This window comes from Phyllobates terribilis, unplaced genomic scaffold (assembly GCF_046119375.1).
Source record: "Phyllobates terribilis strain yellow unplaced genomic scaffold, ASM4611937v1 Scaffold_3__8_contigs__length_932513732, whole genome shotgun sequence".
Lineage (NCBI taxonomy): Eukaryota > Metazoa > Chordata > Amphibia > Anura > Dendrobatidae > Phyllobates > Phyllobates terribilis.
Window position 1 is genome coordinate 661,749,847 of NW_027362763.1, and position 26,635 is coordinate 661,776,481.

Genomic DNA, 26,635 nt, shown 5'->3' on the forward strand with positions numbered 1-26,635 from the left:
AGGGGCAGTATTATAGTAGTTATATTCTTGTACATAGGGAGCAGTATTATAGTAGTTATATTCTTGTACATAGGGGCAGTATTATAGTAGTTATATTCTTGTACATAGGAGCAGTATTATAGTAGTTATATTCTTGTACATAGGAGCAGTATTATAGTAGTTATAGTCTTGTACATAGCGGGCAGTATTATAGTAGTTATATTCATGTACATAGGAGCAGTATTATAGTAGTTATATTCTTGTACATAGGGGGCAGTATTATAGTAGTTATATTCTTGTACATAGGGGGCTGTATTATAGTAGTCATATTCTTGTACATAGGAGCAGTATTATAGTAGTTATATTCTTGTACATAGGGGCTGTATTATAGTAGTTATATTCTTGTACATAGGAGCAGTATTATAGTAGTTATATTCTTGTACATAGGGGGCTGTATTATAGTAGTCATATTCTTGTACATAGGAGCAGTATTATAGTAGTTATATTCTTGTACATAGGAGCAGTATTATAGTAGTTATATTCTTGTACATAGGAGCAGTATTATAGTAGTTATATTCTTGTACATAGGAGCAGTATTATAGTAGTTATATTCTTGTACATAGGGGCAGTATTATAGTAGTTATATTCTTGTACATAGGGGCAGTATTATAGTAGTTATATTCTTGTACATAGGGGCAGTATTATAGTAGTTATATTCTTGTACATAGGGGGCAGTATTATAGTAGTTATATACTTGTACATAGGGGCAGTATTATAGTAGTTATATTCTTGTATATAGTAGCAGTGTAATAGTCCTTGTGTTATTATGGGGACAGTATTATTGTAGTGACTGTGGATCTGTGAATAGCTCTGGGCTTTCTGCCAGTTATACTGTTACTTTGTATATAATGCAGATACATTGTTCCCATTTTACCCTGAACATTTAACTCTTAATGGTGCAGTTATTACATCTCAGTATATTTATTACTTGTTTTCTTTTTGAAGTTGGTAGAAAATTATATTATACCTTTTTTTATTTGTCTTCATGTTGGAGGAATCTTCATAGTTTTGATTACTTTCAGCTTTTTCTCCTTCTATTAATAGTTTGACTCTTTCCTGTTGAGTTCAGTGATCCTGGAGATTCTCGGACTCGTCTTATAATAGCGCTGTTATTTTCTGCACACATTGGATGAATTACACGAGCTGCGGATCTGATGCCACATCAGAAGTGTTTATCCTGGGACAGCGGGATGCGGGGATGGTGACTCCACGCTGCCCTCTGTCTGTCAGGGGGTGAAGTGCTCTGTGGGCTGGGGCTCCTGATCACTGCTGTAGTCTCTCATCTAGAAAATATCACAGAATTACTTACAGAGAAAACTCTGAACATTTATTTTATTTTTGAACCCTGAGCTCGGACTTGGGCGACCTGCTGGACTCAATGCTAAGATGAGATATCGATGGCGGCCATTGTAAGAAGTCAGGGGTTTAGCTTCAGCTTATATTTGCACATATACTATATGGGACGACTGAGATGGTTGCACTTGCTCACTGAGCCCAGTATTGATGACATATCGGTGGTGACTCTCATGGGAACAGACAGGAGAGGCCCCTGTGCATGAATAGTATAGGGCCCTTTGCTGTCCAATAGCTATAATGCACAATTCCACCTGTTTTGGAAGTGGATGTGGCCCCCTGAACCACTGGGCCCCCATGAGGCTGCACCAATAATATGTCCACCTCCAGAGCTGTATTCACAATCCTGCCCAATGATCCAGCCCTCTGCTGTATTGCACTGTGAGATGTGCCCCCCCCCTGACCCCTTGGACCAATATGAGGCTGCACCAATGATATGTCCGCCTCTGAATGTGTCTTATCCTCCAGTTGCCTCCAGAGCTGCATTCAACGATCCTGCCCAATGATCCAGCCCTCTGCTGTATTGCACTGTGAGATGTGCCCCCCCCCTGACCCCTTGGACCAATATGAGGCTGCACCAATGATATGTCCGCCTCTGAATGTGTCTTATCCTCCAGTTGCCTCCAGAGCTGCATTCAACGATCCTGCCCAATGATCCAGCCTTCTGCTGCTCTGTGTCCCCCCCTGCTGTACAGATCAGCACCACGCAGGGCAGCAGATTAAGCCTTGTACAGGCAGCAGTGAAGCTGGACTGACAGACGGACTCTGGAGGAAGCCTTTGATCATGTGAAACACCGTGATCCATTATATACGGATATATGACCGATATATATGACTGATTCTTGTTGCCTGAGGTTCTTACTTGTCTCCGTTCTCTTTTTTCCCCCCCGTAGATCATGATCAGCAGATAGCGCCGTACACGACGACCATGGCTGTCCGCAAGAGGAGTCGTCATGCATTGGGTTTCCTCTGCTGCTTTGGGAGCAGCGAACACCCGGAGATCAACCTCAAGGACAATAATCCGCTCCAGTTTCTGGAGTTCTCAGGGCCGATCCCGTCTCCGGAGGAGCTGAACGCCAGGTTCTCCGAGCTGGTGGTAAGTGGCTGATATTGTGGGTGCGGTTGTGTCTGGTGCCAGAGATATATCACAGTCACATATCCAAGCACAGGTAACAATTAGTGGTGACTGTGGGTGGCGCTATTGCAGGTTATTTATGTGCCTTGCTCTCGGTTTGTCCTGACGTTTGATTTGTGGATTGTACAGAGAATTTATCATTCTAGAACAGAATCTAGTCCGCAGCGATGCGGGGGGGGGGGCGCAATCCGGCACAGACGCGCGTCAGGGAGGCTTAGGCTATGTTCATACGTTGCGTCTCTGCTGCGTTTTTTTAATGCAAATTTTAAGTTGCTTTTTACAGTACCAACAAAAGCTGTGAGATTTCAGAAATCTCATGTACACAGCTTGTTTTTTTTTTCCTGACTAAATTGGAAAACTGCTGCGGTCAGTATTTGGTCAGTATTTTATATCAGTATTTGGTCAGTATTTTACATCAGTATTTGCAGCCAAAACCAGGAGAGGAACAATCAGAGGAAAAGTATAATAGAAACACGTCACCGCTTCTGCATTTCTCACCCATTCCTGGTTTTGGCTACAAATACTGATGTAAAAAACTGACCAAATACTGATTGTGTGAACGTGGCCTAAGGGCCGATGCCGGCCGTTAATCGGACTCCAATCGGATATACAAGCTGCCGTTTCCCGGCTTGTCTACACAATCCTTCTGTGCGCATAAAACCTGGTTTTTATCGGCAGCACGTTCTGCTCCCACAGGACGATGTGCTGCCGAGAACGGGAATGGATGGTTCCTCGGACTTTGTAGGAAGGGCTCTTCTGTTAATGCTGGTTCCCTAATTATCGCCCTGAGTAAATTAACCTTAAGGCCTCATTCACACGTCAGCGTTTCACATAGGAGTAATGTGATTTTTTTCAGGGATATCACTTGTACCTATGAGAATCTATGGGGCTGTTCACATGTCGCGGCATCTTTTCTGCTGCTGTTTGGCGCTTGTTTGCTGACCCTTGCCTTCTTCCCGTGGCGGCTCCTCCATTAGTGGACATTGTGGGGGCTTCGGAGGGGTTGATCACACAGTGTGCGGCTTCCCCGGGGTCCACAGCTGCTGTCAATGATCCCTTTAATCTCCTATTTGCGGTGTAATGGCGGCGAACGCTGATTAACGACCGTCTGTCGGCTGCGGGGTCCGGGGCTTCTTACTACAATGCTTATGTCAGGACATGGCCGTCACCGTCCCCCTGCAGAGCTCGGAGGGTCCGTTATATCACATGTATCACCGCGCACAATGCCGCCGCTGTACCTGAGCCTCCGGCTTTACCCCGGCCCGGGTTATCGGACGCCTGGTAAACATCACACGGTGAAGGCTTCAGTATAACCGACGTGATGGCGTCAGATAAACTCTGTGCGACAAGATGACATTATGGATCACAAAGTAGAAAACCGCAGTCTGCACCAAGGGCGTGTTCACACACGCGGTTATATCGTGGTTTTACTAAAACTATGGCTGTAATGTCAGTAGTGAGGTCATCACACTGCATTGTGACATCACTGGCGACATCATCATGACATCATCATGCGGCACTGTGACATCATCACATACAATCCTCTTGATAGTTTGTTACAATGTATCAATGTAGAGGATTGTCTGGGTGAGATGCAATTGAAGCAAACCCTCAGCTGTGAGCAGGATTTGGCCTGTGCAGGTTTTAGTCTTTGGACGAGGACAAAAATGTTTCGTTTAGTTGCACTGAGAGAAAGCGAATGTCCGGAAAATTGTGAGAAATCGCAAGATAAAATATATTTTGCAGTCATGTCTGCTCCAGACACTCAGACAACTGAATAACTTATTTACAATGATGATGTCAGTAGTGATGTCACTGTGCAGAATGATGATGTCATTAATTATGTCACTGTGCAGAATGATGATGTCATCAGTTATATTTCTGTCTGGCATGTTGATGTTATTAGCGATAAGACTGCTGCGTGATGAAGAATGTGATGGTGAATATGTGATGCTCTACTCTTTGCATATCGCTGTGAAGAAAGATGATGTGATTAATGATGTCACTGTGCAGAATGATAACGTCATTACTGATATCACTAATAATATCCCTGTGAAGAATGATGATGTCATTAGTTACATCACTGTGCATCATGATGATGTCCCTTCTCTCTGTCATTGCTTATCAGTATCAGTCATTTCCATACATTGTGCTCGTCATGCCGGACTGCCCCTCCTAATACCGGACCTTTCTGCCTCCTGCTCGTCATGCCGGACTGCCCCTCCTAATACCGGACCTTTCTGCCTCCTGCTCGTCATGCCGGACTGCCCCTCCTAATACCGGACCTTTCTGCCTCCTGCTCGTCATGCCGGACTGCCCCTCCTAATACCGGACCTTTCTGCCTCCTGCTCGTCATGCCGGACTGCCCCTCCTAATACCGGACCTTTCTGCCTCCTGCTCGTCATGCCGGACTGCCCCTCCTAATACCGGACCTTTCTGCCTCCTGCTCGTCATGCCGGACTGCCCCTCCTAATACCGGACCTTTCTGCCTCCTGCTCGTCATGCCGGACTGCCCCTCCTAATACCGGACCTTTCTGCCTCCTGCTCGTCATGCCGGACTGCCCCTCCTAATACCGGACCTTTCTGCCTCCTGCTCGTCATGCCGGACTGCCCCTCCTAATACCGGACCTTTCTGCCTCCTGCTCGTCATGCCGGACTGCCCCTCCTAATACCGGACCTTTCTGCCTCCTGATCGTAATGCCGGACTGCCCCTCCTAATACCGGACCTTTCTGCCTCCTGCTCGTCATGCACACAGTCACATTGCACTTGTCCTTCCTATCTGTGTGGCTCAGACACGTGGAGAGGAGCAGAGATCGCGGCCAAACATCTAGTGTGGAGATTCCATAGCCGGAGTGTGACAGCACAAGCCCCCTCTGCCACCTGAGCCCACCCTGCCCCCTCTAACCACTGAGTCGCCTCTGCCCCCTGAGCCCACCCAGCCCCCTATAATCCCTGAGCCCCCTCTGCCCCCTGAGCCCACCTTGCCCCCTCTAGCCACTGAGTCGCCTCTGCCCCCTGAGCCCACCCAGCCCCCTATAATCCCTGAGCCCCCTCTGCCCCCTGAGCCCCCTCTGCCCCCTGAGCCCACCCTGCCCCCTATAATCCCTGAGCCCCCTCTGCCCCTATAATCCCTGAGCCCCCTCTGCCCCCTGATCCCACCCTGCCCCTTCAGCCCCCTGAGCCCCCTCTAACCACTGAGCCCCTTCTGCCCCGAGCCCACCCTGCCCCTTATAATCCCTGAGCCCCCTCTGCCCCCTATAATCCCTGAGCCCCCTCTGCCCCCTGAGCCCACCCAGCCCCCTATAATCCCTGAGCCCCCTCTGCCCCCTCTAACCACTGAGCCCCTTCTGCCCGAGCCCACCCTGCCCCCTATAATCCCTGAGCCCCCTCTGCCCCCTATAATCCCTGAGCCCACCCAGCCCCCTATAATCCCTGAGCCCCCTCTGCCCCCTGAGCCCACCCTGCCCCCTCTAACCACTGAGCCGCCTCTGCCCCCTGAGCCTACCCTGCCCCCTATAATCCCTGAGCCCCCTCTGCCCCCTCTAATCCCTGAGCCCCCTCTGCCCCCTATAATCCCTGAGCCCCCTCTGCCCCCTATAATCCCTGAGCCCCCTCTGCCCCCTGATCCTACCCTGCCCCCTGACCCCCCTCTGCCCCCTCTAACCACTGAGCCCCTTCTGCCCCTGAGCCCACCCTGCCCCCTATAATCCCTGAGCCCCCTCTGCCCCCTGATCCTACCCTGCCCCCTCAGCCCCCTGACTCCCCTCTGCCCCCTCTAACCACTGAGCCCCTTCTGCCCCTGAGCCCACCCGGCCCCCTATAATCCCTGAGCCCCCTCTGCCCCCTGAGCCACTTGAGCCCCTTCTTCCCGCTGCAGGACTGTCACCCATTACTCTGGCAGTGGGCTGAGTGGATGGTCCCGGGTGTCCGTCCTGCCGTCATGTCAGCGGCCACATTGCTTCCTCACATCTGAGTAGAGGCGAGCTAGCACTGACCGACACCGCAGGCCGCACCGGAGCCGCCACTGATTCCTGCCCACGAGGTGCCCAGACACCTGACTACAGAGGGGGTGAGATGAATGGTGTCCAGTCCTGACCGTCCTCTGTGAGACAATGTGTCAGTCTAAGGAGACAGAGGCTTGTCTGGACTGGATACATTGTAACAACCCCTCAGCTGTGACAGCTATCCGGGGAGGTCGGGTTCTCAGCCTCTGGATGCAGGAAAGTGTTCAATTCACTGACAGCGAGTGATGATCTTACAAATAATGTGCAAATAAAACAGAAAATACATTTATGAAATTGCAGAAAACCTCAATGCACAAAGATGTAACGACATTAATGGAAGACAAAGAATATCCCGGTGCACATTGGGTTTCTGCTCCCCGTTTACTGTGCAGATGATTATGATCCATTGCTCCCTGTTATCAGCCATTACTAAGGAGAGGTGACTGTAGGATAGGAGACTAAAATCTATTACTCCCTGTTATGAGCCATATTGGGGTCACCTTGTCGTGGTTGGATGGCTTCTTGATTTTTTATCAAAAATGTAAGCCAAGTAGCTTCTACTAATATGATCTGAGTATGATAGGACTGGCTCTTTAAGCATCTACAGACCCTCTAATAATCATGTCACTGGTCGCCGCAGTTTTCCTTCTGTCGCCCCCGGCACACTCCTGTCAGTCGCCCCAGGACTCGACTCCGCTGCGTTTCTCTGGGATTTTATTTCATCTTTTTTCATTTTCTTCTTTGCTGCTGTCAAGTGTCGTTCTCATCCCGAGAAGCTCACGGCAGATCCGGCCATTTCTCTTTGGTTGTTTCGCACGAGGTTTATAAGACTCAGCATTAAAAGTAACTGTTTCTTCCAAGTCCCCGAGGATTTATCTATACAGAAAAATGAGTAAAATCCGAGTTACATGAGCGCAAAGCATCAAAACATGAAAAGCAAATACAGAGCAGGGACTGGGCGTCGTGTCCACCGCCATCGTGCTGCTATGGCGCCAATATCCTGACGGCTGCAATGGTTTCCTTATGAGAAGAAAGAGGCGGAAAATGGAAACATTTCTATCTTCTCATTACATTGGGAATGTGCATGAAAAATACGGATATGATGCAACTAGAGCATGTACATTGCAACATTGTAACATTTTACTACACTTCACTGAGTGCAGCTCTGGAGAAGAATGCAGGATGTAACTCAGGATCAGTAATGTAATGTATGTACACAGTGACTGCACCAGCAGAATAGTGAGTGCAGCTCTGGAGTATAATACAGGATGTAACTCAGGATCAGTAATGTAATGTATGTACACAGTGACTGCACCAGCAGAATAGTGAGTCCAGCTCTGGAGTATAATACAGGATGTAACTCAGGATCAGTAATGTAATGTATGTACACAGTGACTGCACCAGCAGAATAGTGAGTGCAGCTCTGGAGTATAATACAGGATGTAACTCAGGATCAGTAATGTAATGTATGTACACAGTGACTGCACCAACAGAATAGTGAATGCTGCTCTGGATTATAATACAGGATGTAACTCAGGATCAGTAATGTAATGTATGTACACAGTGACTGCACCAGCAGAATAGTGAGAGCAGCTCTGGAATATAATGCAAGATGTAACTCAGGATCAGTAATGTAATGTATGTACACAGTGACTGCACCAGCAGAATAGTGAGTCCAGCTCTGGAGTATAATACAGGATGTAACTCAGGATCAGTAATGTAATGTATGTGCACAGTGACTGCACCAGTAGAATAGTGAGTGCAGCTCTGGAGTATAATACAGGATGTAACTCAGGATCAGTAATGTATTGTATGTACACAGTGACTGCACCAGCAGAATAGTGAGTGCAGCTCTGGAGTATAATACAGGAGGTAACTCAGGATCAGTAATGTAATGTATGTACACAGTGACTGCACCAGCAGAATAGTGAGTGCAGCTCTGGAGGATAATACAGGAGGTAACTCAGGATCAGTAATGTAATGTATGTACACAGTGACTGCACCAGCAGAATAGTGAGTGCAGCTCTGGAGTATAATACAGGAGGTAACTCAGGATCAGTAATGTAATGTATGTACACTGTGACTGCACCAGCAGAATAGTGAGTGCAGCTCTGGAGTATAATACAGGAGGTAACTCAGGATCAGTAATGTAATGTATGTACACAGTGACTCCACCAGCAGAATAGTGAGTGCAGCTCTGGAGTATAATACAGGAGGTAACTCAGGATCAGTAATGTAATGTATGTACACAGTGACAGCACCAGCAGAATAGTGAGTGCAGCTCTGGAGTATAATACAGGATGTAACTCAGGATCAGTAATGTAATGTATGTACACAGTGACTGCACCAGCAGAATAGTGAGTGCAGCTCTGGAGGATAATACAGGAGGTAACTCAGGATCAGTAATGTAATGTATGTACACTGTGACTGCACCAGCAGAATAGTGAGTGCAGCTCTGGAGTATAATACAGGAGGTAACTCAGGATCAGTAATGTAATGTATGTACACAGTGACTCCACCAGCAGAATAGTGAGTGCAGCTCTGGAGTATAATACAGGAGGTAACTCAGGATCAGTAATGTAATGTATGTACACAGTGACAGCACCAGCAGAATAGTGAGTGCAGCTCTGGAGTATAATACAGGATGTAACTCAGGATCAGTAATGTAATGTATGTACACAGTGACTGCACCAGCAGAATAGTGAGTGCAGCTCTGGAGGATAATACAGGAGGTAACTCAGGATCAGTAATGTAATGTATGTACACAGTGACTGCACCAGCAGAATAGTGAGTGCAGCTCTGGAGTATAATACAGGAGGTAACTCAGGATCAGTAATGTAATGTATGTACACAGTGACTGCACCAGCAGAATAGTGAGTGCAGCTCTGGAGGATAATACAGGAGGTAACTCAGGATCAGTAATGTAATGTATGTACACAGTGACTGCACCAGCAGAATAGTGAGTGCAGCTCTGGAGTATAATACAGGATGTAACTCAGGATCAGTAATGTAATGTATGTACACAGTGACTGCACCAGCAGAATAGTGAGTGCAGCTCTGGAGTATAATACAGGAGGTAACTCAGGATCAGTAATGTAATGTATGTACACAGTGACTGCACCCGCAGAATAGTGAGTGCAGCTCTGGAGTATAATGCAAGATGTAACTCAGGATCAGTAATGTAATGTATGTACACAGTGACAGCACCAGCAGAATAGTGAGTGCAGCTCTGGAGTATAATACAGGATGTAACTCAGGATCAGTAATGTAATGTATGTACACAGTGACTGCACCAGCAGAATAGTGAGTGCAGCTCTGGAGGATAATACAGGAGGTAACTCAGGATCAGTAATGTAATGTATGTACACAGTGACAGCACCAGCAGAATAGTGAGTGCAGCTCTGGAGTATAATACAGGATGTAACTCAGGATCAGTAATGTAATGTATGTACACAGTGACAGCACCAGCAGAATAGTGAGTGCAGCTCTGGAGTATAATACAGGATGTAACTCAGGATCAGTAATGTAATGTATGTACACAGTGACTGCACCAGCAGAATAGTGAGTGCAGCTCTGGGGTATAATACAGGATGTAACTCAGGATCAGTAATGTAATGTATGTACACAGTGACTGCACCCGCAGAATAGTGAGTGCAGCTCTGGAGTATAATGCAAGATGTAACTCAGGATCAGTAATGTAATGTATGTACACAGTGACTCCACCAGCAGAATAGTGAGTGCAGCTCTGGAGTATAATACAGGATGTAACTCAGGATCAGTAATGTAATGTATGTGCACAGTGAATGCACCAGCAGAATAGTGAGCGCAGCTCTAGGGTATAATACAGGATGTAACTCAGGATCAGTAATGTAATGTATGTGCACAGTGACTGCACCAGCAGAATAGTGAGCGCAGCTCTGGAGTATAATACAGGATGTAACTCAGGATCAGTAATGTAATGTATGTACACAGTGACTGCACCAGCAGAATAGTGAGTGCAGCTCTGGAGTATAATACAGGATGTAACTCAGGATCAGTAATGTAATGTATGTACACAGTGACTGCACCAGCAGAATAGTGAGTGCAGCTCTGGAGTATAATACAGGATGTAACTCAGGATCAGTAATGTAATGTATGTACACAGTGACTGCACCAGCAGAATAGTGAGTGCAGCTCTGGAGTATAATACAGGAGGTAACTCAGGATCAGTAATGTAATGTATGTACACAGTGACAGCACCAGCAGAATAGTGAGTGCAGCTCTGGAGTATAATACAGCATGTAACTCAGGATCAGTAATGTAATGTATGTACACAGTGACTGCACCAGCAGAATAGTGAGTGCAGCTTTGGAGTATAATACAGGAGGTAACTCAGGATCAGTAATGTAATGTACGTACACAGTGACTCCGCCATCAGAATAGTGAGTGCAGCTCTGGGGTATAATACAGGATGTAACTCAGGATCAGTAATGTGATGTATGTACACAGTGACTGCACCAGCAGAATAGTGAGTGCAGCTCTGGAGTATAATACAGGATGTATCTCAGGATCAGTAATGTAATGTATGTACACAGTGACTGCACCAGCAGAATAGTGAGTGCAGCTCTGGGGTATAATACAGGAGGTAACTCAGGATCAGTAATGTAATGTATGCACACAGTGACTGCACCAGCAGAATAGTGAGTGCAGCTCTGGAGTATAATACAGGGTGTAACTCAGGATCAGTAATGTAATGTATGTACACAGTGACTGCACCAGCAGAATAGTGAGTGCAGCTCTGGAGTATAATACAGGAGGTAACTCAGGATCAGTAATGTAATGTATGTACACAGTGACAGCACCAGCAGAATAGTGAGTGCAGCTCTGGAGTATAATACAGGATGTAACTCAGGATCAGTAATGTAATGTATGTACACAGTGACTGCACCAGCAGAATAGTGAGTGCAGCTCTGGAGGATAATACAGGAGGTAACTCAGGATCAGTAATGTAATGTATGTACACAGTGACTGCACCAGCAGAATAGTGAGTGCAGCTTTGGAGTATAATACAGGAGGTAACTCAGGATCAGCAATGTAATGTATATACACAGTGACTGCACCAGCAGAATAGTGAGCGCAGCTCTGGAGTATTATACAGGATGTAACTCAGGATCAGTAATGTAATGTACGTACACAGTGACTCCGCCATCAGAATAGTGAGCGCAGCTCTGGAGTATAATACAGAATGTAACTCAGGATCAGTAATGTGATGTATGTACACAGTGACTGCACCAGCAGAATAGTGAGTGCAGCTCTGGAGTATAATACAGGATGTATCTCAGGATCAGTAATGTAATGTATGTACACAGTGACTGCACCAGCAGAATAGTGAGTGCAGCTCTGGGGTATAATACAGGAGGTAACTCAGGATCAGTAATGTAATGTATGTACACAGTGACTGCACCAGCAGAATAGTGAGTGCAGCTCTGGAGTATAATACAGGGTGTAACTCAGGATCAGTAATGTAATGTATGTACACAGTGACTGCACCAGCAGAATAGTGAGTGCAGCTCTGGAGTATAATACAGGAGGTAACTCAGGATCAGTAATATAATGTATGTACACAGTGACTGCACCAGCAGAATAGTGAGTGCAGCTCTGGAGTATAATACAGGATGTAACTCAGGATCAGTAATGTAATGTATGTACACAGTGACTCCACCATCAGAATAGTGAGTGCAGCTCTGGAGTATAATACAGGATGTAACTCAGGATCAGTAATGTATGTACACAGTGACTGCACCAGCAGAATAGTGAGTGCAGCTCTGGAGTATAATACAGGATGTAACTCAGGATCAGTAATGTAATGTATGTGCACAGTGACTACACCAGCAGAATAGTGAGTGCAGCTCTGGGGTATAATACAGGATGTAACTCAGGATCAGTAATGTAATGTATGTACACAGTGACTGCACCAGCAGAATAGTGAGTGCAGCTCTGGAGTATAATACAGGATGTAACTCAGGATCAGTAATGTAATGTATGTACACAGTGACTGCACCAGCAGAATAGTGAATGCAGCTCTGGAGTATAATACAGGATGTAACTCAGGATCAGTAATGTAATGTATGTACACAGTGACTGCACCAGCAGAATAGTGAGTGCAGCTCTGGAGTATAATACAGGATGTAACTCAGGATCAGTAATGTAATGTATGTACACAGTGACTGCACCAGGAGAATAGTGAGTGCAGCTCTGGGGTATAATACAGGATGTAACTCAGGATCAGTAATGTAATGTATGTACACAGTGACTGCACCAGCAGAATAGTGAGTGCAGCTCTGGGGTATAATACAGGATGTAACTCAGGATCAGTAATGTAATGTATGTACACAGTGACTCCACCAGCAGAATAGTGAGTGCAGCTCTGGAGGATAATACTGTAACTGTGGATGAGATATGTAAGCTCTCTCTGTTAGCGCAGGGTGACTATATATGTATACAATGTGTCCTTAGTATCTGGAGAACTTGTTCCATACAGTGATTTGTCCTTACTCCATACAGTGACTGGTAGATTTCTGCGTCCCTGTACATCTGGGAGTTATTAGCTTTATGTACATTTCTATATGAATAAATCCATACATCTAATGACAATGATTCATATTTTATATTTGTGCGTCTAGACATAACAGCGAGCGCGCATAGAAATTACAGCTCCATTAAATCCTTATTTGCCGGGCATAAAAAGCTGATGCCAATTAGAGTGAAGGCAATGTCATTGTTCAGGGGTGCGAGCCAGAGAGGTGAGTTTGTGGCCACAAGTAATTTACCTCTTTAATAAGCATCTTAATGAGGGTTGAGCGTCAGCTCTGCCGGCGCAGGCCTCTATTTATGTCATTTATTAGCCTGACTCGCCATATTTCATTCATAATATAAGAAGGTAAAATGTAATTTGGAGCAGTCTACGAAAACAATGGTGGGAGCAGGTGTTAAAGTGGGGGGATGCAGGAGGTCCCCGTAATACAATTGTAGAATGACCTCTGCTGGTGAAAATCTCACAATAAGGAGAGCAATAAGACAATGACAGAAATGATCACACAATAAATTGTATGGAAACCTTGTGCCTGACGTTGGGGGACTTGTAGACATTTCGGCCACTTCTCTTTATTCTGCCGTTTTGTTGGTTTACTTTACACCAATATTTCCCACATATTGGCACATTGTATCCCCCCCAACACTTTTCACCAAGCCATCATCCCTTCTCAGGAAGCCATCTTCCATTCTGATCATGTCGACAGAAGCAGAAAAAGTTTCTAAAACATAAAATACATTTGGTGCGAGGCACGGAAACCAACTATTTGGAGCTTATTATTTATCTAACTTAGATTACTAAATTTGTTCTATTTTTCACCACATCTCTGCTTTTTTGCAGTGATTTGCAACATATATTATTTATACGCCGGGGATGATGATCTGTATTTATCATAAACAGCTGAGGGTTTGTTACATTTGTGTCCAATACTCTATAAAATGAATAGTGTAAATCCCCTGCAGTGCTTGCTGACAGTCAGTAACAATTCTCGTTATTTTAGATGGAGTATGTCTACACAAAATGACTGTTCATACCAAGCACAGCACCTTGTATGGGACATAGTACAAAAAAAAAAAAACTAACACCTGAACAATCCAAATCCAGAAAGTGTTCCTTTATTTGAATATGCTAATGAAGCACTGGGTGCACTCTGGGCGTCACCTAGCAGTTTAGTGAAACCCTCCACTCCACCTACTTGGTTTCCATCTATCTCTGCCCTCCATTTGCTCCTGTAAAGCCAGAGCTGTCAATCAAGGGAGAAGTGAAGAAGTAAATGGAAAGGTGCATGAAACCGCTTGGCCACGCCCATGGTGCACCTGACACCTAATTACCATGTTTCAGTAAGGAACAATTTCTGGATTTAAACAATAATAAAATGTGATGTTTATTGAAGTTCTGCCGCTTACAAGGTGCGGTGCTTGGTTTGAGTAGTCACTTTTTTTTCTGAGGGATGCACTTTACCTCCCTCTGAATCTAATCTGTACTGACTTTACACTTCTCCCAGTAGATACAATTCTTTATAAACTATCCTTTCTTGAAAGTAGCCTGTGAGCTGGGGAGGCTGGACTTGATACATTTTACATGAACATTGTAGCAAACTATCAGCAGAGATATTTGTGAGACTGATGTTTGTAAACATTGTGTAGAATGGATACAATTGCAGAACAAACCTTCAGCTGTGAAATGTATCAGGTCTGGATGAAAGAAGTTTACAATCTTTGCATTCACTGATAGGAAGCAGAAATAATCACCAAAGCTCTATGTAACAGAAGAAAAACAATGGAGATTATTTATTGGAAGGTCAGAGATCCTGGAAGGATGGTGCAGCACAGGAGAAGACTTTCATGTGTTCTGATAATGGAGGATGATTATTATTATTATTTATTGTTATAGCGCCATTTATTCCATGTCGCTTTACATGTGAAAAAAAGGGGTTTTACATAGCAAAAACAATTACAATAATCTCAAATAAAAACACGACGGTGACTGGTACAGGAGGAGCGAGGTCCCTGCCCGCGAGAGCTCACAGTCTACAAGGGATGGGTGAGGATACAGTAGGTGAGGGTAGAGCTGGTCGTGCAGTGGTATGGTGGACGAGGACCCTGCCCGCGAGGGCTCACAGTCTACAGGGGATGGGTGAGGATACAGTAGGTGAGGGTAGAGCTGGTCGTGCAGCGGTATGGTGGAGCGAGGACCCTGCCCGCGAGGGCTCACAGTCTACAGGGGATGGGTGAGGATACAGTAGGTGAGGGTAGAGCTGGTCGTGCAGCGGTATGGCGGAGCAGTATGGTGGAGAGAGGACCCTGCCCGCGAGAGCTCACAGTCTACAAGGGATGGGTGAGGATACAGTAGGTGAGGGTAGAGCTGGTCGTGCAGTGGTATGGTGAAGCGAGGACCCTGCCCGCGAGGGCTCACAATCTACAAGGGATGGGTGAGGATACAGTAGGTGAGGGTAGAGCTGGTCGTGCAGCGGTATGGTGGAGCGAGGACCCTGCCCGCAAGGGCTCACAGTCTACAGGGGATGGGTGAGGATACAGTAGGTGAGGGTAGAGCTGGTCGTGCAGTGGTATGGCGGAGCAGTATGGTGGAGAGAGGACCCTGCCCGCGAGAGCTCACAGTCTACAAGGGATGGGTGAGGATACAGTAGGTGAGGGTAGAGCTGGTCGTGCAGTGGTATGGTGAAGCGAGGACCCTGCCCGCGAGGGCTCACAGTCTACAGGGGATGGGTGAGGATACAGTAGGTGAGGGTAGAGCTGGTCGTGCAGCGGTATGGTGGGGCGAGAACCCTGCCCGCGAGGGCTCACAATCTACAAGGGATGGGTGAGGATACAGTAGGTGAGGGTAGAGCTGGTCGTGCAGCGGTATGGCGGAGCAGTATGGTGGAGAGAGGACCCTGCCCGCGAGGGCTCACAATCTACAAGAGATGGGTGAGGATACAGTAGGTGAGGGTAGAGCTGGTCGTGCAGTAATGTGGTGGAGCGAGGACCCTGCCCGCGAGGGCTCACAATCTACAAGAGATGGGTGAGGATACAGTAGGTGAGGGTAGAGCTGGTCGTGCAGCGGTATGGTGGATCAGTGGTTACTGCCGGTTGTAGGCTTGTCGGAAGATGTGGGTCTTCAGGTTCCTTTTGAAGGTTTCCATGGTCGGCAAGAGTCTGATGTGTTGGGGTGCAGAGTTCCAGAGTAGGGGGGAAGCAGGGGAGAAATCTTGTAAGATTGTGGGAAGAGGAGATAAGAGGGGAGTAGAGAAGGAGATCTTGTGAGGATCGGAGGTTGCGTGCAGGTATGTAGCGGGAGACTAGGTCAGAGATATATGGAGGAGACAGGTTGTGGATGGCTTTGTATGCCATGGTTAGGGTTTTGAACTGGATTGTCTGTACAATGGGGAGTCAGTGAAGGGATTGAGAGAGAGGAGAGGCCGGGGAATAGCGGGGGGACAGGTGGATTAGTCGGGCAGCAGAGTTTAGGATAGATTGGAGGGGTGCAAGAGTGGTAGAAGGGAGGCCACAGAGCAGCAGGTTGCAGTAGTCGAGGCGGGAGATGATGAGGGCGTGCACTAGTGTTTTTGCAGATTCATGGTTTAGGAATGTGCGGATCCGGGAGATATTTTTGAGTTGGAGTCGGCAGGAAGTGGAAAAGGATTGGATATTTGGTTTGAAGGAGAGATCAGAGTCCAGGGTTACCCCGAGGCAGCGAGTTTGGGGGGCTGGGGAGAGTGGACAGCCATTGACTTTGATAGATCAGTGATGAGTGCAAATAGAAAGCAAAGAGGCATCAGAATTACTAAACCTTGTGGACAGTTGTGGGGTTCATGGGCCAATGCCCTAATAATATAGTAACTGCAGGTTCTGTGCCCAATGCCTATATACCACTTAGCTAAGATGCAAAATTGCAAGATAGTATCTTAAGGGAAGCTCATGTTGTTACATACAGTAGCTTGCTTTTATATCAAATGGTATAACAGTATTAAAAAAAAACAGCCAAGAACACCACCCTCCAATCCACAGGTTGCGTTTGGTATTGCAGCTCCGTTCCATTCACCTTAATAGAGTCAAGCTGCTATAGCAAACACGACCCTGGACAGATGTGGAACTTTTTTTTTGTAGAAGAAATCTGCCATGTTTTTCCAACAAGAAAGCATTAAAGTAAGAGAAAAGCTCCCATCAGACGGTAAAAAGTTTTTTGCTTTTTCTTTCCGATCCAAAAAAATGACTGCGATCTTGCAGGAAGGGGTTAATTTCATTAGCGCAGAAATCAGGCCACACGGCTGGGTTATTTTCTTTTAATGTTCTCCTTGCTTATTTGGGCCACTCTGCTAAGTCTGACACTTTGAAATGCGCGGTGTAATCATTAGAATAACAGAAAAATGAATCCAGCGCTGATTTCTCTCAGTATTAAAAATGCATTAATCTGGGGCAGCGGCGTACGTGGCTCTCAAACATGGGGACTGGCAAATATTTTCATTGGGTGATGCTCAAAAACAGAACCTTTGTACTAAAATCCCCAGGGAAAGAATCTGCACAGATTGCTGGAATAAGAAGGGCAGGCACGTGGAGATCTGCGGCTGTTTTCTTACCCTCATCAGCAGCTAAGGAGAAACTGCCCCCAAAACTGACACATCGCAACATTATATCCCAGGGTGACCTCAGAGAACAAAGGATCATATAATAGAGAATGACAGGTGTCCCTGTGTATAATGTACTGTGCAGGGAGAAACACAATGATGTCACTATAGTCACCAAACACCTGTCCTCATCCCCTTGTGGAAGAGATATGACTATATACGTAATCTACATTAACAACTGGGTCACTGTGTACATACATTACATTACTGATCCTGAGTTACATCCTGTATTATACCCCAGAGCTGCACTCACTATTCTGCTGGTGCAGTCACTGTGTACATACATTACATTACTGATCCTGAGTTACATCCTATATTATACTCCAGAGCTGCACTCACTATTCTGCTGGTGGAGTCACTGTGTACATACATTACATTACTGATCCTGAGTTACATCCTGTATTATACTCCAGAGCTGCACTCACTATTCTGCTGGTGCAGTCACTGTGTACATACATTACATTACTGATCCTGAGTCACATCCTGTATTATACTCCAGAGCTGCACTCACTATTCTGCTGGTGCAGTCACTGTGTACATACATTACATTACTGATCCTGAGTTACATCCTATATTATACTCCAGAGCTGCACTCACTATTCTGCTGGTGGAGTCACTGTGTACATACATTACATTACTGATCCTGAGTTACCTCCTGTATTATACTCCAGAGCTGCACTCACTATTCTGCTGGTGCAGTCACTGTGTACATACATTACATTACTGATCCTGAGTTACATCCTGTATTATACTCCAGAGCTGCGCTCACTATTCTGCTGCTGCAGTCACTGTGTACATACATTACATTACTGATCCTGAGTTACATCCTGTATTATACTCCAGAGCTGCACTCACTATTCTGCTGGTGCAGTCACTGTGTACATACATTACATTACTGATCCTGAGTTACCTCCTGTATTATACTCCAGAGCTGCACTCACTATTCTGCTGGTGCAGTCACTGTGTACATACATTACATTACTGATCCTGAGTTACATCCTGTATTATACTCCAGAGCTGCACTCACTATTCTGCTGGTGCAGTCACTGTGTACATACATTACATTACTGATCCTGAGTTACCTCCTGTATTATACTCCAGAGCTGCACTCACTATTCTGCTGGTGCAGTCACTGTGTACATACATTACATTACTGATCCTGAGTTACATCCTATATTATACTCCAGAGCTGCACTCACTATTCTGCTGGTGGAGTCACTGTGTACATACATTACATTACTGATCCTGAGTTACATCCTGTATTATACTCCAGAGCTGCACTCACTATTCTGCTGGTGCAGTCACTGTGTACATACATTACATTACTGATCCTGAGTCACATCCTGTATTATACTCCAGAGCTGCACTCACCATTCTGCTGGTGCAGTCACTGTGTACATACATTACATTACTGATCCTGAGTTACATCCTGTATTATACTCCAGAGCTGCACTCACTATTCTGCTGGTGGAGTCACTGTGTACATACATTACATTACTGATCCTGAGTTACATCCTGTATTATACCCCAGAGCTGCACTCACTATTCTGCTGGTGCAGTCACTGTGTACATACATTACATTACTGATCCTGAGTTACATCCTGTATTATACTCCAGAGCTGCACTCACTATTCTGCTGGTGCAGTCACTGTGTACATACATTACATTACTGATCCTGAGTTACCTCCTGTATTATACTCCAGAGCTGCACTCACTATTCTGCTGGTGCAGTCACTGTGTACATACATTACATTACTGATCCTGAGTTACATCCTGTATTATACTCCAGAGCTGCACTCACTATTCTGCTGGTGCAGTCACTGTGTACATACATTACATTACTGATCCTGAGTTACATCCTATATTATACTCCAGAGCTGCACTCACTATTCTGCTGGTGGAGTCACTGTGTACATACATTACATTACTGATCCTGAGTTACATCCTGTATTATACTCCAGAGCTGCACTCACTATTCTGCTGGTGCAGTCACTGTGTACATACATTACATTACTGATCCTGAGTCACATCCTGTATTATACTCCAGAGCTGCACTCACCATTCTGCTGGTGCAGTCACTGTGTACATACATTACATTACTGATCCTGAGTTACATCCTGTATTATACTCCAGAGCTGCACTCACTATTCTGCTGGTGCAGTCACTGTGTACATACATTACATTACTGATCCTGAGTTACATCCTGTATTATACCCCAGAGCTGCACTCACTATTCTGCTGGTGCAGTCACTGTGTACATACATTACATTACTGATCCTGAGTTACATCCTGTATTATACTCCAGAGCTGCACTCACTATTCTGCTGATGCAGTCACTGTGTACATACATTACATTACTGATCCTGAGTTACATCCTGTATTATACCCCAGAGCTGCACTCACTATTCTGCTGGTGCAGTCACTGTGTACATACATTACATTACTGATCCTGAGTTACATCCTGTATTATACTCCAGAGCTGCACTCACTATTCTGCTGGTGCAGTCACTGTGTACATACATTACATTACTGATCCTGAGTTACATCCTGTATTATACTCCAGAGCTGCACTCACTATTCTGCTGGTGGGGTCACTGTGTACATCCATTACTGATCCTGAGTCACTCTTGCTGTGGATTATGCACCGGCCGTCCTGTAGCTTCGTGTTATGGGCAGGAAGTCATCAGTGGGGCGGACGCCTGTGTATTTTGGCAGCGCAGAGACTGCAAATTACTTTTGCACAAGAAACAAAAACTCCTCTTCCCAGACTTCTGTAATAAAGTTTGCGCAGTGCCTGGCGGCGGGGCAGGATGAGGAGGGAGTGCAAGCTCTGCAGTTTCCTATTAACCTTTCTCACACCTTATTTCCCATTCAGCTCCAGGACTGATGGGCTCTGACACTAAAGATCCCCCAGAGACGCCACAAGGGAAAGGCGAGGTCTGGAGCCAGGGCCGCAGCACACACAAGACCCCTTAAAGGTGCAGTCCACAGTCTTGGAGCTAAGGGTTGCCGCACACTACTTCTAGCAATACCTCGGCACTGTGGTCACAGGTGGACGCATTTCTTCTGTGCGACTTTAATTGCTGTTCATCTTGAGCTTGCTGATTTGCGAATAGAATGCCAGAACTGCAGTGAGGACTGACACGTAAGGATGGTTGTTGGCTATTTAAATATGTTGGAAGCTTCTCTTTAAATAAATGAAGTCTGAACATGATCCAGTACAGCGCCTCATCTTCTCCTGCCATGTAACGGTTGCAGGGATTCACTGACACGTAGCGCGGCGCTGACCTCTTTCCATGGCTGGAATTCTGTGACAGGATGTTGCACCTCCGCCCCAGCCATGTTGCTTGGGAACAATGTTTCCCAAATAAACAGATGAGTAGAATAATTTGGGATCTTGCATCTTGGAAACTATGTGAAGATTTCAGCTCTGGGATCGCGGAGGTGAACGCTTGTGGTTTTTCGTTTGGCCGGAATCCGTTACTTTTCTGCATATTTTCATCCTTGATGTCAAACGATGAATTCTTCAGAGCTGCTTAAGAGCAAAATCCTAAAAATCCCTCCCTCGGCTTTGGCTTTACTCTGCAGCCTTCTTTCCCCATTAGGGCTGTGTGCACACCACGTCTTCAGGTTCTGCTCCAAAATCCGCCTGAAAAAGCGCCCAGAAAATGCTCAAACAATGGACATACTTTTCTGTGTAACGACGATTCGCTGTTCACATGGTCAGGCTTTTGAGAGGGTTTTTGACGCCAAGTGTGGTTAATAAGTGACCTGACTGTTCTTCAGGTGTTTTCTGCTCTGAAGACGCTCGGTGCTTTACCATATAAGTCTATGGGATGGCAGAAAAGACGGCCGGGCTTCTTTTTGGCCATTTTCCCAGCATTTTTGTTTCAAAACTTGCTCTCAGTTTCTTCATTGTTGAATAGAGATAAAAAATCATCCAATGGAAAAAGATTTTGTGTGCCCATAGCCTAAGGGGTGAAACCCACTAGAGGCAGATATTGCAGCACCCGGCTGCCCATAGCGTTGTGTGCACATAGCCTAAGGGGTGAAACCCTCTAGAGGTGGAAAATGCAGCACCCGGCTGCACATAGCGTTGTGTGCACATAGCCTAAGGGGTGAAACCCTCTAGAGGTGGAAAATGCAGCACCCGGCTGCACATAGCGTTGTGTGCACATAGCCTAAGGGGTGAAACCCACTAGAGGCAGATATTGCAGCGCCTGGCTGCCCATAGTGTTGTGTGCCCATAGCCTAAGGGGTGAAACCCACTAGAGGCAGATAATGCAGCACCCTGCTGCACATTATTATTATTATTATTTATTATTATAGCGCCATTTATTCCATGGCGCTTCACATGTGAAAAAGTGGAATAATACAAGAACAATTACAATAATCTTGAACACAATGTGACAGCGACTAGTACAGGAGGAGCGAGGACCCTGCCCGCGAGGGCTCACAATCTATAAGAGCACATAGAGTTGTGTGCCCATAGCCTAAGGGGTGAAACCCACTAGAGGCTGATATTGCAGCACCCGGCTGCCCATAGAGTTGTGTGCACATAGGATAAGGAGTGAAACCCACCAAAGGCAGATATTGCTGCACCCGGCTGCCCATAGCGTTGTGTGCACATAGCCTAAGGGGTGAAACCCTCTAGAGGCAGAATATGCAGCTCCCGGCTGCACATAGCGTTGTGTGCACATAGCCTAAGGGCTGAAACCCACTAGAGGCATATATTGCAGCACCCGGCTGCCCATAGCGTTGTGTGCCCATAGCCTAAGGGGTGAAACCCACTAGAGGCTGATATTGCAGCACCCGGCTGCCCATAACGTTGTCTGCGCATAGCCTAAGGGGTGAAACCCTCTAGAAGCAGATATTGCAGCACCCGGCTGCCCATAGCGTTGCGTGCACATAGCCTAAGGGGTGAAACCCACTAGAGACAGATATTTCAGCACCTGGCTGCCCATAGCGTTGTGTGCACATAGCCTAAGGGGTGAAACCCACTAGAGGCAGATATTGCAGCACCCGGCTGCCCATAGCATTGTGTGCACATAGCCTAAGGGGTGAAACCCACTAGAGGCTGATATTGCAGCACCTGGCTGCCCATAGACCCTGAATGGTAGAAAATCTGCATCTTTCTTGAGATTGACAATTCACCAGTCTATTGAATCCATTCTTCTTGCCCTCGCCAGAGGAAAAACGCCCCATTCAGTCATTGTAAACAATTTTTCCCTAATGAGGAGACGAGATGAATTGGGAAGGGTCATGGGGGAAAAAAGAAACCGATGTTCTTCTTAATGTCACTGAGGCAGTTATCACAATCAAAACGCGTTGGTTTTATCTTTTTCTATGCTGCACTTGTCATGGGTTTTATTCAAGCAATAATAACCCATAACCCTTTTAATCACTGGATGAAGCTGGTAAACTTTTATTCACTATTTTTCTAAATCCCTTCTACTGATGAGTCAGTTTTTACTGCAGTTCCGGCATTCTATTCATGAAACAGGAGACTCAGGATGAACAAAGATATAGGTAGCCCAATAACAAACGTAAAGGCCCCGTCTATTTTTTATGTACTGCCACAGTTCAGGCAAGGATGGTCCTATAAATAATCCTACAAACCGCTTACAGAGGATCTCAGCCTCCGGCTCCTTGGTCCATTTTCCTGGGACTTGGCTGCATTCTCTGCCCGGCTGCGGGAAATGAGCGCCAGCGACAAGGGACCTTGGAATGAAAGTCACATTAATGTTGTCTTAAGATCGCGCCACACAGTAAGTTGACGCTTTTCCAAGCGCTTTGTTCTATTTCTTCCGCTGCCCCATAATCTGACGAGTGGATTATGGTTTTATTCACTTTCTTAAAGCTGCGGAGATGACAAATTCATACTGTCAGAGCCCTGGACTGATGAACCCCGAACAGAGGCGACTAATGCCAGGACTCAGCGTACAGGATGGAGGGGGAGCATAGGAGATCTGCTCCACTGGAGGGAGAGGAGTCAGCAAAGAGCAGCAAATTCATAAGGCTAAAGCCGCCATACACACTACACCGCTATATAGCTTAACAGATAGTACACAGAGGGCAGTATTATAGTAGTTATATTCTTATACATAGGGGGCAGTATTATAGTAGTTATATTCTTGTACATAGGAGCAGTATTATAGTAGTTATATTCTTGTACATAGGAGCAGTATTATAGTAGTTATATTCTTGTACATAGGAGCAGTATTATAGTAGTTATATTCTTGTACATAGAGGGCAGTATTATAGTAGTTATATTCTTGAATATAGGAGCAGTATTATAGTAGTTATATTCTTGTACATAGGGGCAGTATTATAGTAGTTATATTCTTGTACATAGGAGGCAGTATTATAGTAGTTATAGTCATGTACATAGGGGCAGTATTATAGTAGTTATATTCTTGTACATAGGAGCAGTATTATAGTAGTTATATTCTTGTACATAGGAGCAGTATTATAGTAGTTATAGTCATGTACATAGGGGCAGTATTATAGTAGTTATATTCTTGTACATAGGGGCAGTATTATAGTAGTTATATTCTTGTACATAGGGGCAGTATTATAGTAGTTATATTCTTGTACATAGGGGCAGTATTATAGTAGTTATATTCTTGTACATAGAGGGCAGTATTATAGTAGTTATATTCTTGAATATAGGAGCAGTATTATAGTAGTTATATTCTTGTACATAGGGGCAGTATTATAGTAGTTATATTCTTGTACATAGGAGGCAGTATTATAGTAGTTATAGTCATGTACATAGGGGCAGTATTATAGTAGTTATATTCTTGTACATAGGAGCAGTATTATAGTAGTTATATTCTTGTACATAGGAGCAGTATTATAGTAGTTATAGTCATGTACATAGGGGCAGTATTATAGTAGTTATATTCTTGTACATAGGAGGCAGTATTATAGTAGTTATATTCTTGTACATAGGAGCAGTATTATAGTAGTTATATTCTTGTACATAGGGGCACTATGTAGAATAAATGTATTTTGTTTTTTGATCCTGGACCAAGGAAATGTTGTTGTTTTATTTTTAGGTATTTTGTTAATTAGGTGTAGATGTGATTGTGATATCCTCACCTGCTGTATCCTCACCCATCCCTCGTAGATTGTGAGCCCTCGCGGGCAGGGTCCTCGCTCCTCCTGTACCAGTCGCTGACCTGTTTCGTTCAAGATTATTGTTTGTGTATTTGCTTTGTATACCCCTTTTTCACATGTAAAGCACCATGGAATAAATGGCGCTATAATAATAAATAATAATAAATAAATATTAAATAATGTGCGGAGCTCAGTGAATTTGATCGCTCCTATATGAGGTTTTGCAGCACATTAGTTCTGATAAAGCCCTGTTCGCACTCTTGGCGTGGATCGCTGTGGTCAGTGTCTGCGCCAAACTGAAGATATTTCAATACTGCAAGAAAGCAGAATCCTGCGTCCGGCTCTCGTCTAGACGCTGCGTATGAAGAAATGACTTCTTACAACCTGCTCAGAGCTGCATGAAGTGTTTGGACGAATTCACAATTCCATGTTTTTTATAGTAGCCTCTTATTCACATGTCGCCGTTCTTCTTTTATAGACCATTTATTTGCAAAAAAATGAGGATGTGTGAATGTGGCCATAGGCTATAATGGAGATAAAGCTGATACAATAACTACACAAAACTCACACGTGTCAGTGGGGCCGAAGTGTGGAAAACTTTTGGAATTGTTTTTTTTTTGTTTCTCAGTCCGCAGATCATCGTCCCATCAGCCCCACGTGGGGATCAGTATCCAATGTCCTTATCTAACGGAAACAATGGGGACATTTCATTTGTTAGTCAATCTTTCAGAATGATAGAAGTGAAGAAAGTGGCGTAGAAAATACGAGGTTACAGCAGAATTATGATTGCAGCTCTAGATGTATCTGATGAATAATGTAACAGAAGAATTGTAAATTGCTGTAGACATGACTGGAGCAAACATGACCCCAATGCGGAATTATTAATGTGGCTGTCGATATGAATGTAGTGTAAAGTATGCAACAGCAGAACTGTAAATGCAGCTCTGGATGTGGCTCTTCTTTTCGTCTTCCCCTTACTGTCGGGGTTCCTCGGGGTTCAGTCTTCGGCCCCCTTCTTTTTTCCTTATACACCGCTCCTATTGGACAAACCATCAGTAGATTCGGTTTTCAGTATCATCTCTATGCTGACGACACCCAGTTATACACATCGTCTCCGGACATCACCCCGGCATTACTACAAAAGACCAGGGACTGTCTGTCCGCTGTCTCTAACACTATGTCCTCCCTCTGTATAACACTGAATCTCTCCAATACCGAGCTGCTCGTGTTTCCTCCCTCCACTAACCTACCTGTGCCCAATATTTCCATTTCTGTGTGTGGTTTTACCATTACTCCCCGGCATCATCCCCTTTATCCGATCACTCGCTCTTGACACCAGCATCGAAAAAACATCTCCAGAATCCAACTTTTTCTCAACTTGGAAACTACAATACTCTTACTGTCACTCTCATTGTAAAATTGTGAAGTGCTGCGGAATATGAATCCGGTAGCCAGGGTTGTTTTTCTGTCCAGCTACTACAGAGATGCCTCCTCCCTGTGCCAGTTATTGCATTGGTTACCCATCTGCTACAGAATACAATATAAACTTATCTCTTGCTTAAAAAGCCCTCAAAAGTGCTGCACCGACCCTCATTTCTTCATCTCTGTCTATCACCTACCCGTCCTCTCCACAGTGCTGCACCGCCCTACATCTCCTCCTCATCTGTCTACCACCTACTCGTCCTCTCCACAGTGCTGCACTGTCCTCCATCTCCTTCTCATCTCCATCTATCACCTTACCCATCCTCTCCACAGTTCTGCACTGTCCTAAATCTTCTCCTCATCT

General features: G+C 45.3%; 1 protein-coding gene and 1 long non-coding RNA gene across 10 annotated transcripts in view; one reads left to right on the forward strand and one right to left on the reverse strand.

Moving 5' to 3' along the window:
* DAAM2 (dishevelled associated activator of morphogenesis 2) overlaps positions 1-26,635 on the forward strand; it is a 683,500-nt gene that overhangs the window by 186,470 nt on the left and 470,395 nt on the right. For all 8 annotated transcript variants that reach the window (XM_073671724.1, XM_073671725.1, XM_073671726.1 and 5 more), the window contains exon 2: positions 2,286-2,488. In XM_073671724.1, the coding sequence (XP_073527825.1) occupies positions 2,321-2,488 (168 nt within the window). In that variant the 5' untranslated portion in view covers positions 2,286-2,320. The remainder of the gene's footprint in view (positions 1-2,285; positions 2,489-26,635) is intronic.
* On the reverse strand, positions 6,796-21,544 carry LOC141257304 (uncharacterized). Of its 2 annotated transcripts, none has more exons than XR_012318047.1 (2): positions 20,760-21,544; positions 6,796-7,408 (listed from the first exon to the last, which is right to left on the reverse strand). It is a non-coding gene; the product is annotated as an uncharacterized lncRNA (long non-coding RNA). The 2 variants fall into 2 exon arrangements; XR_012318048.1 differs by lacking the exon at positions 20,760-21,544 and adding an exon at positions 20,303-20,744.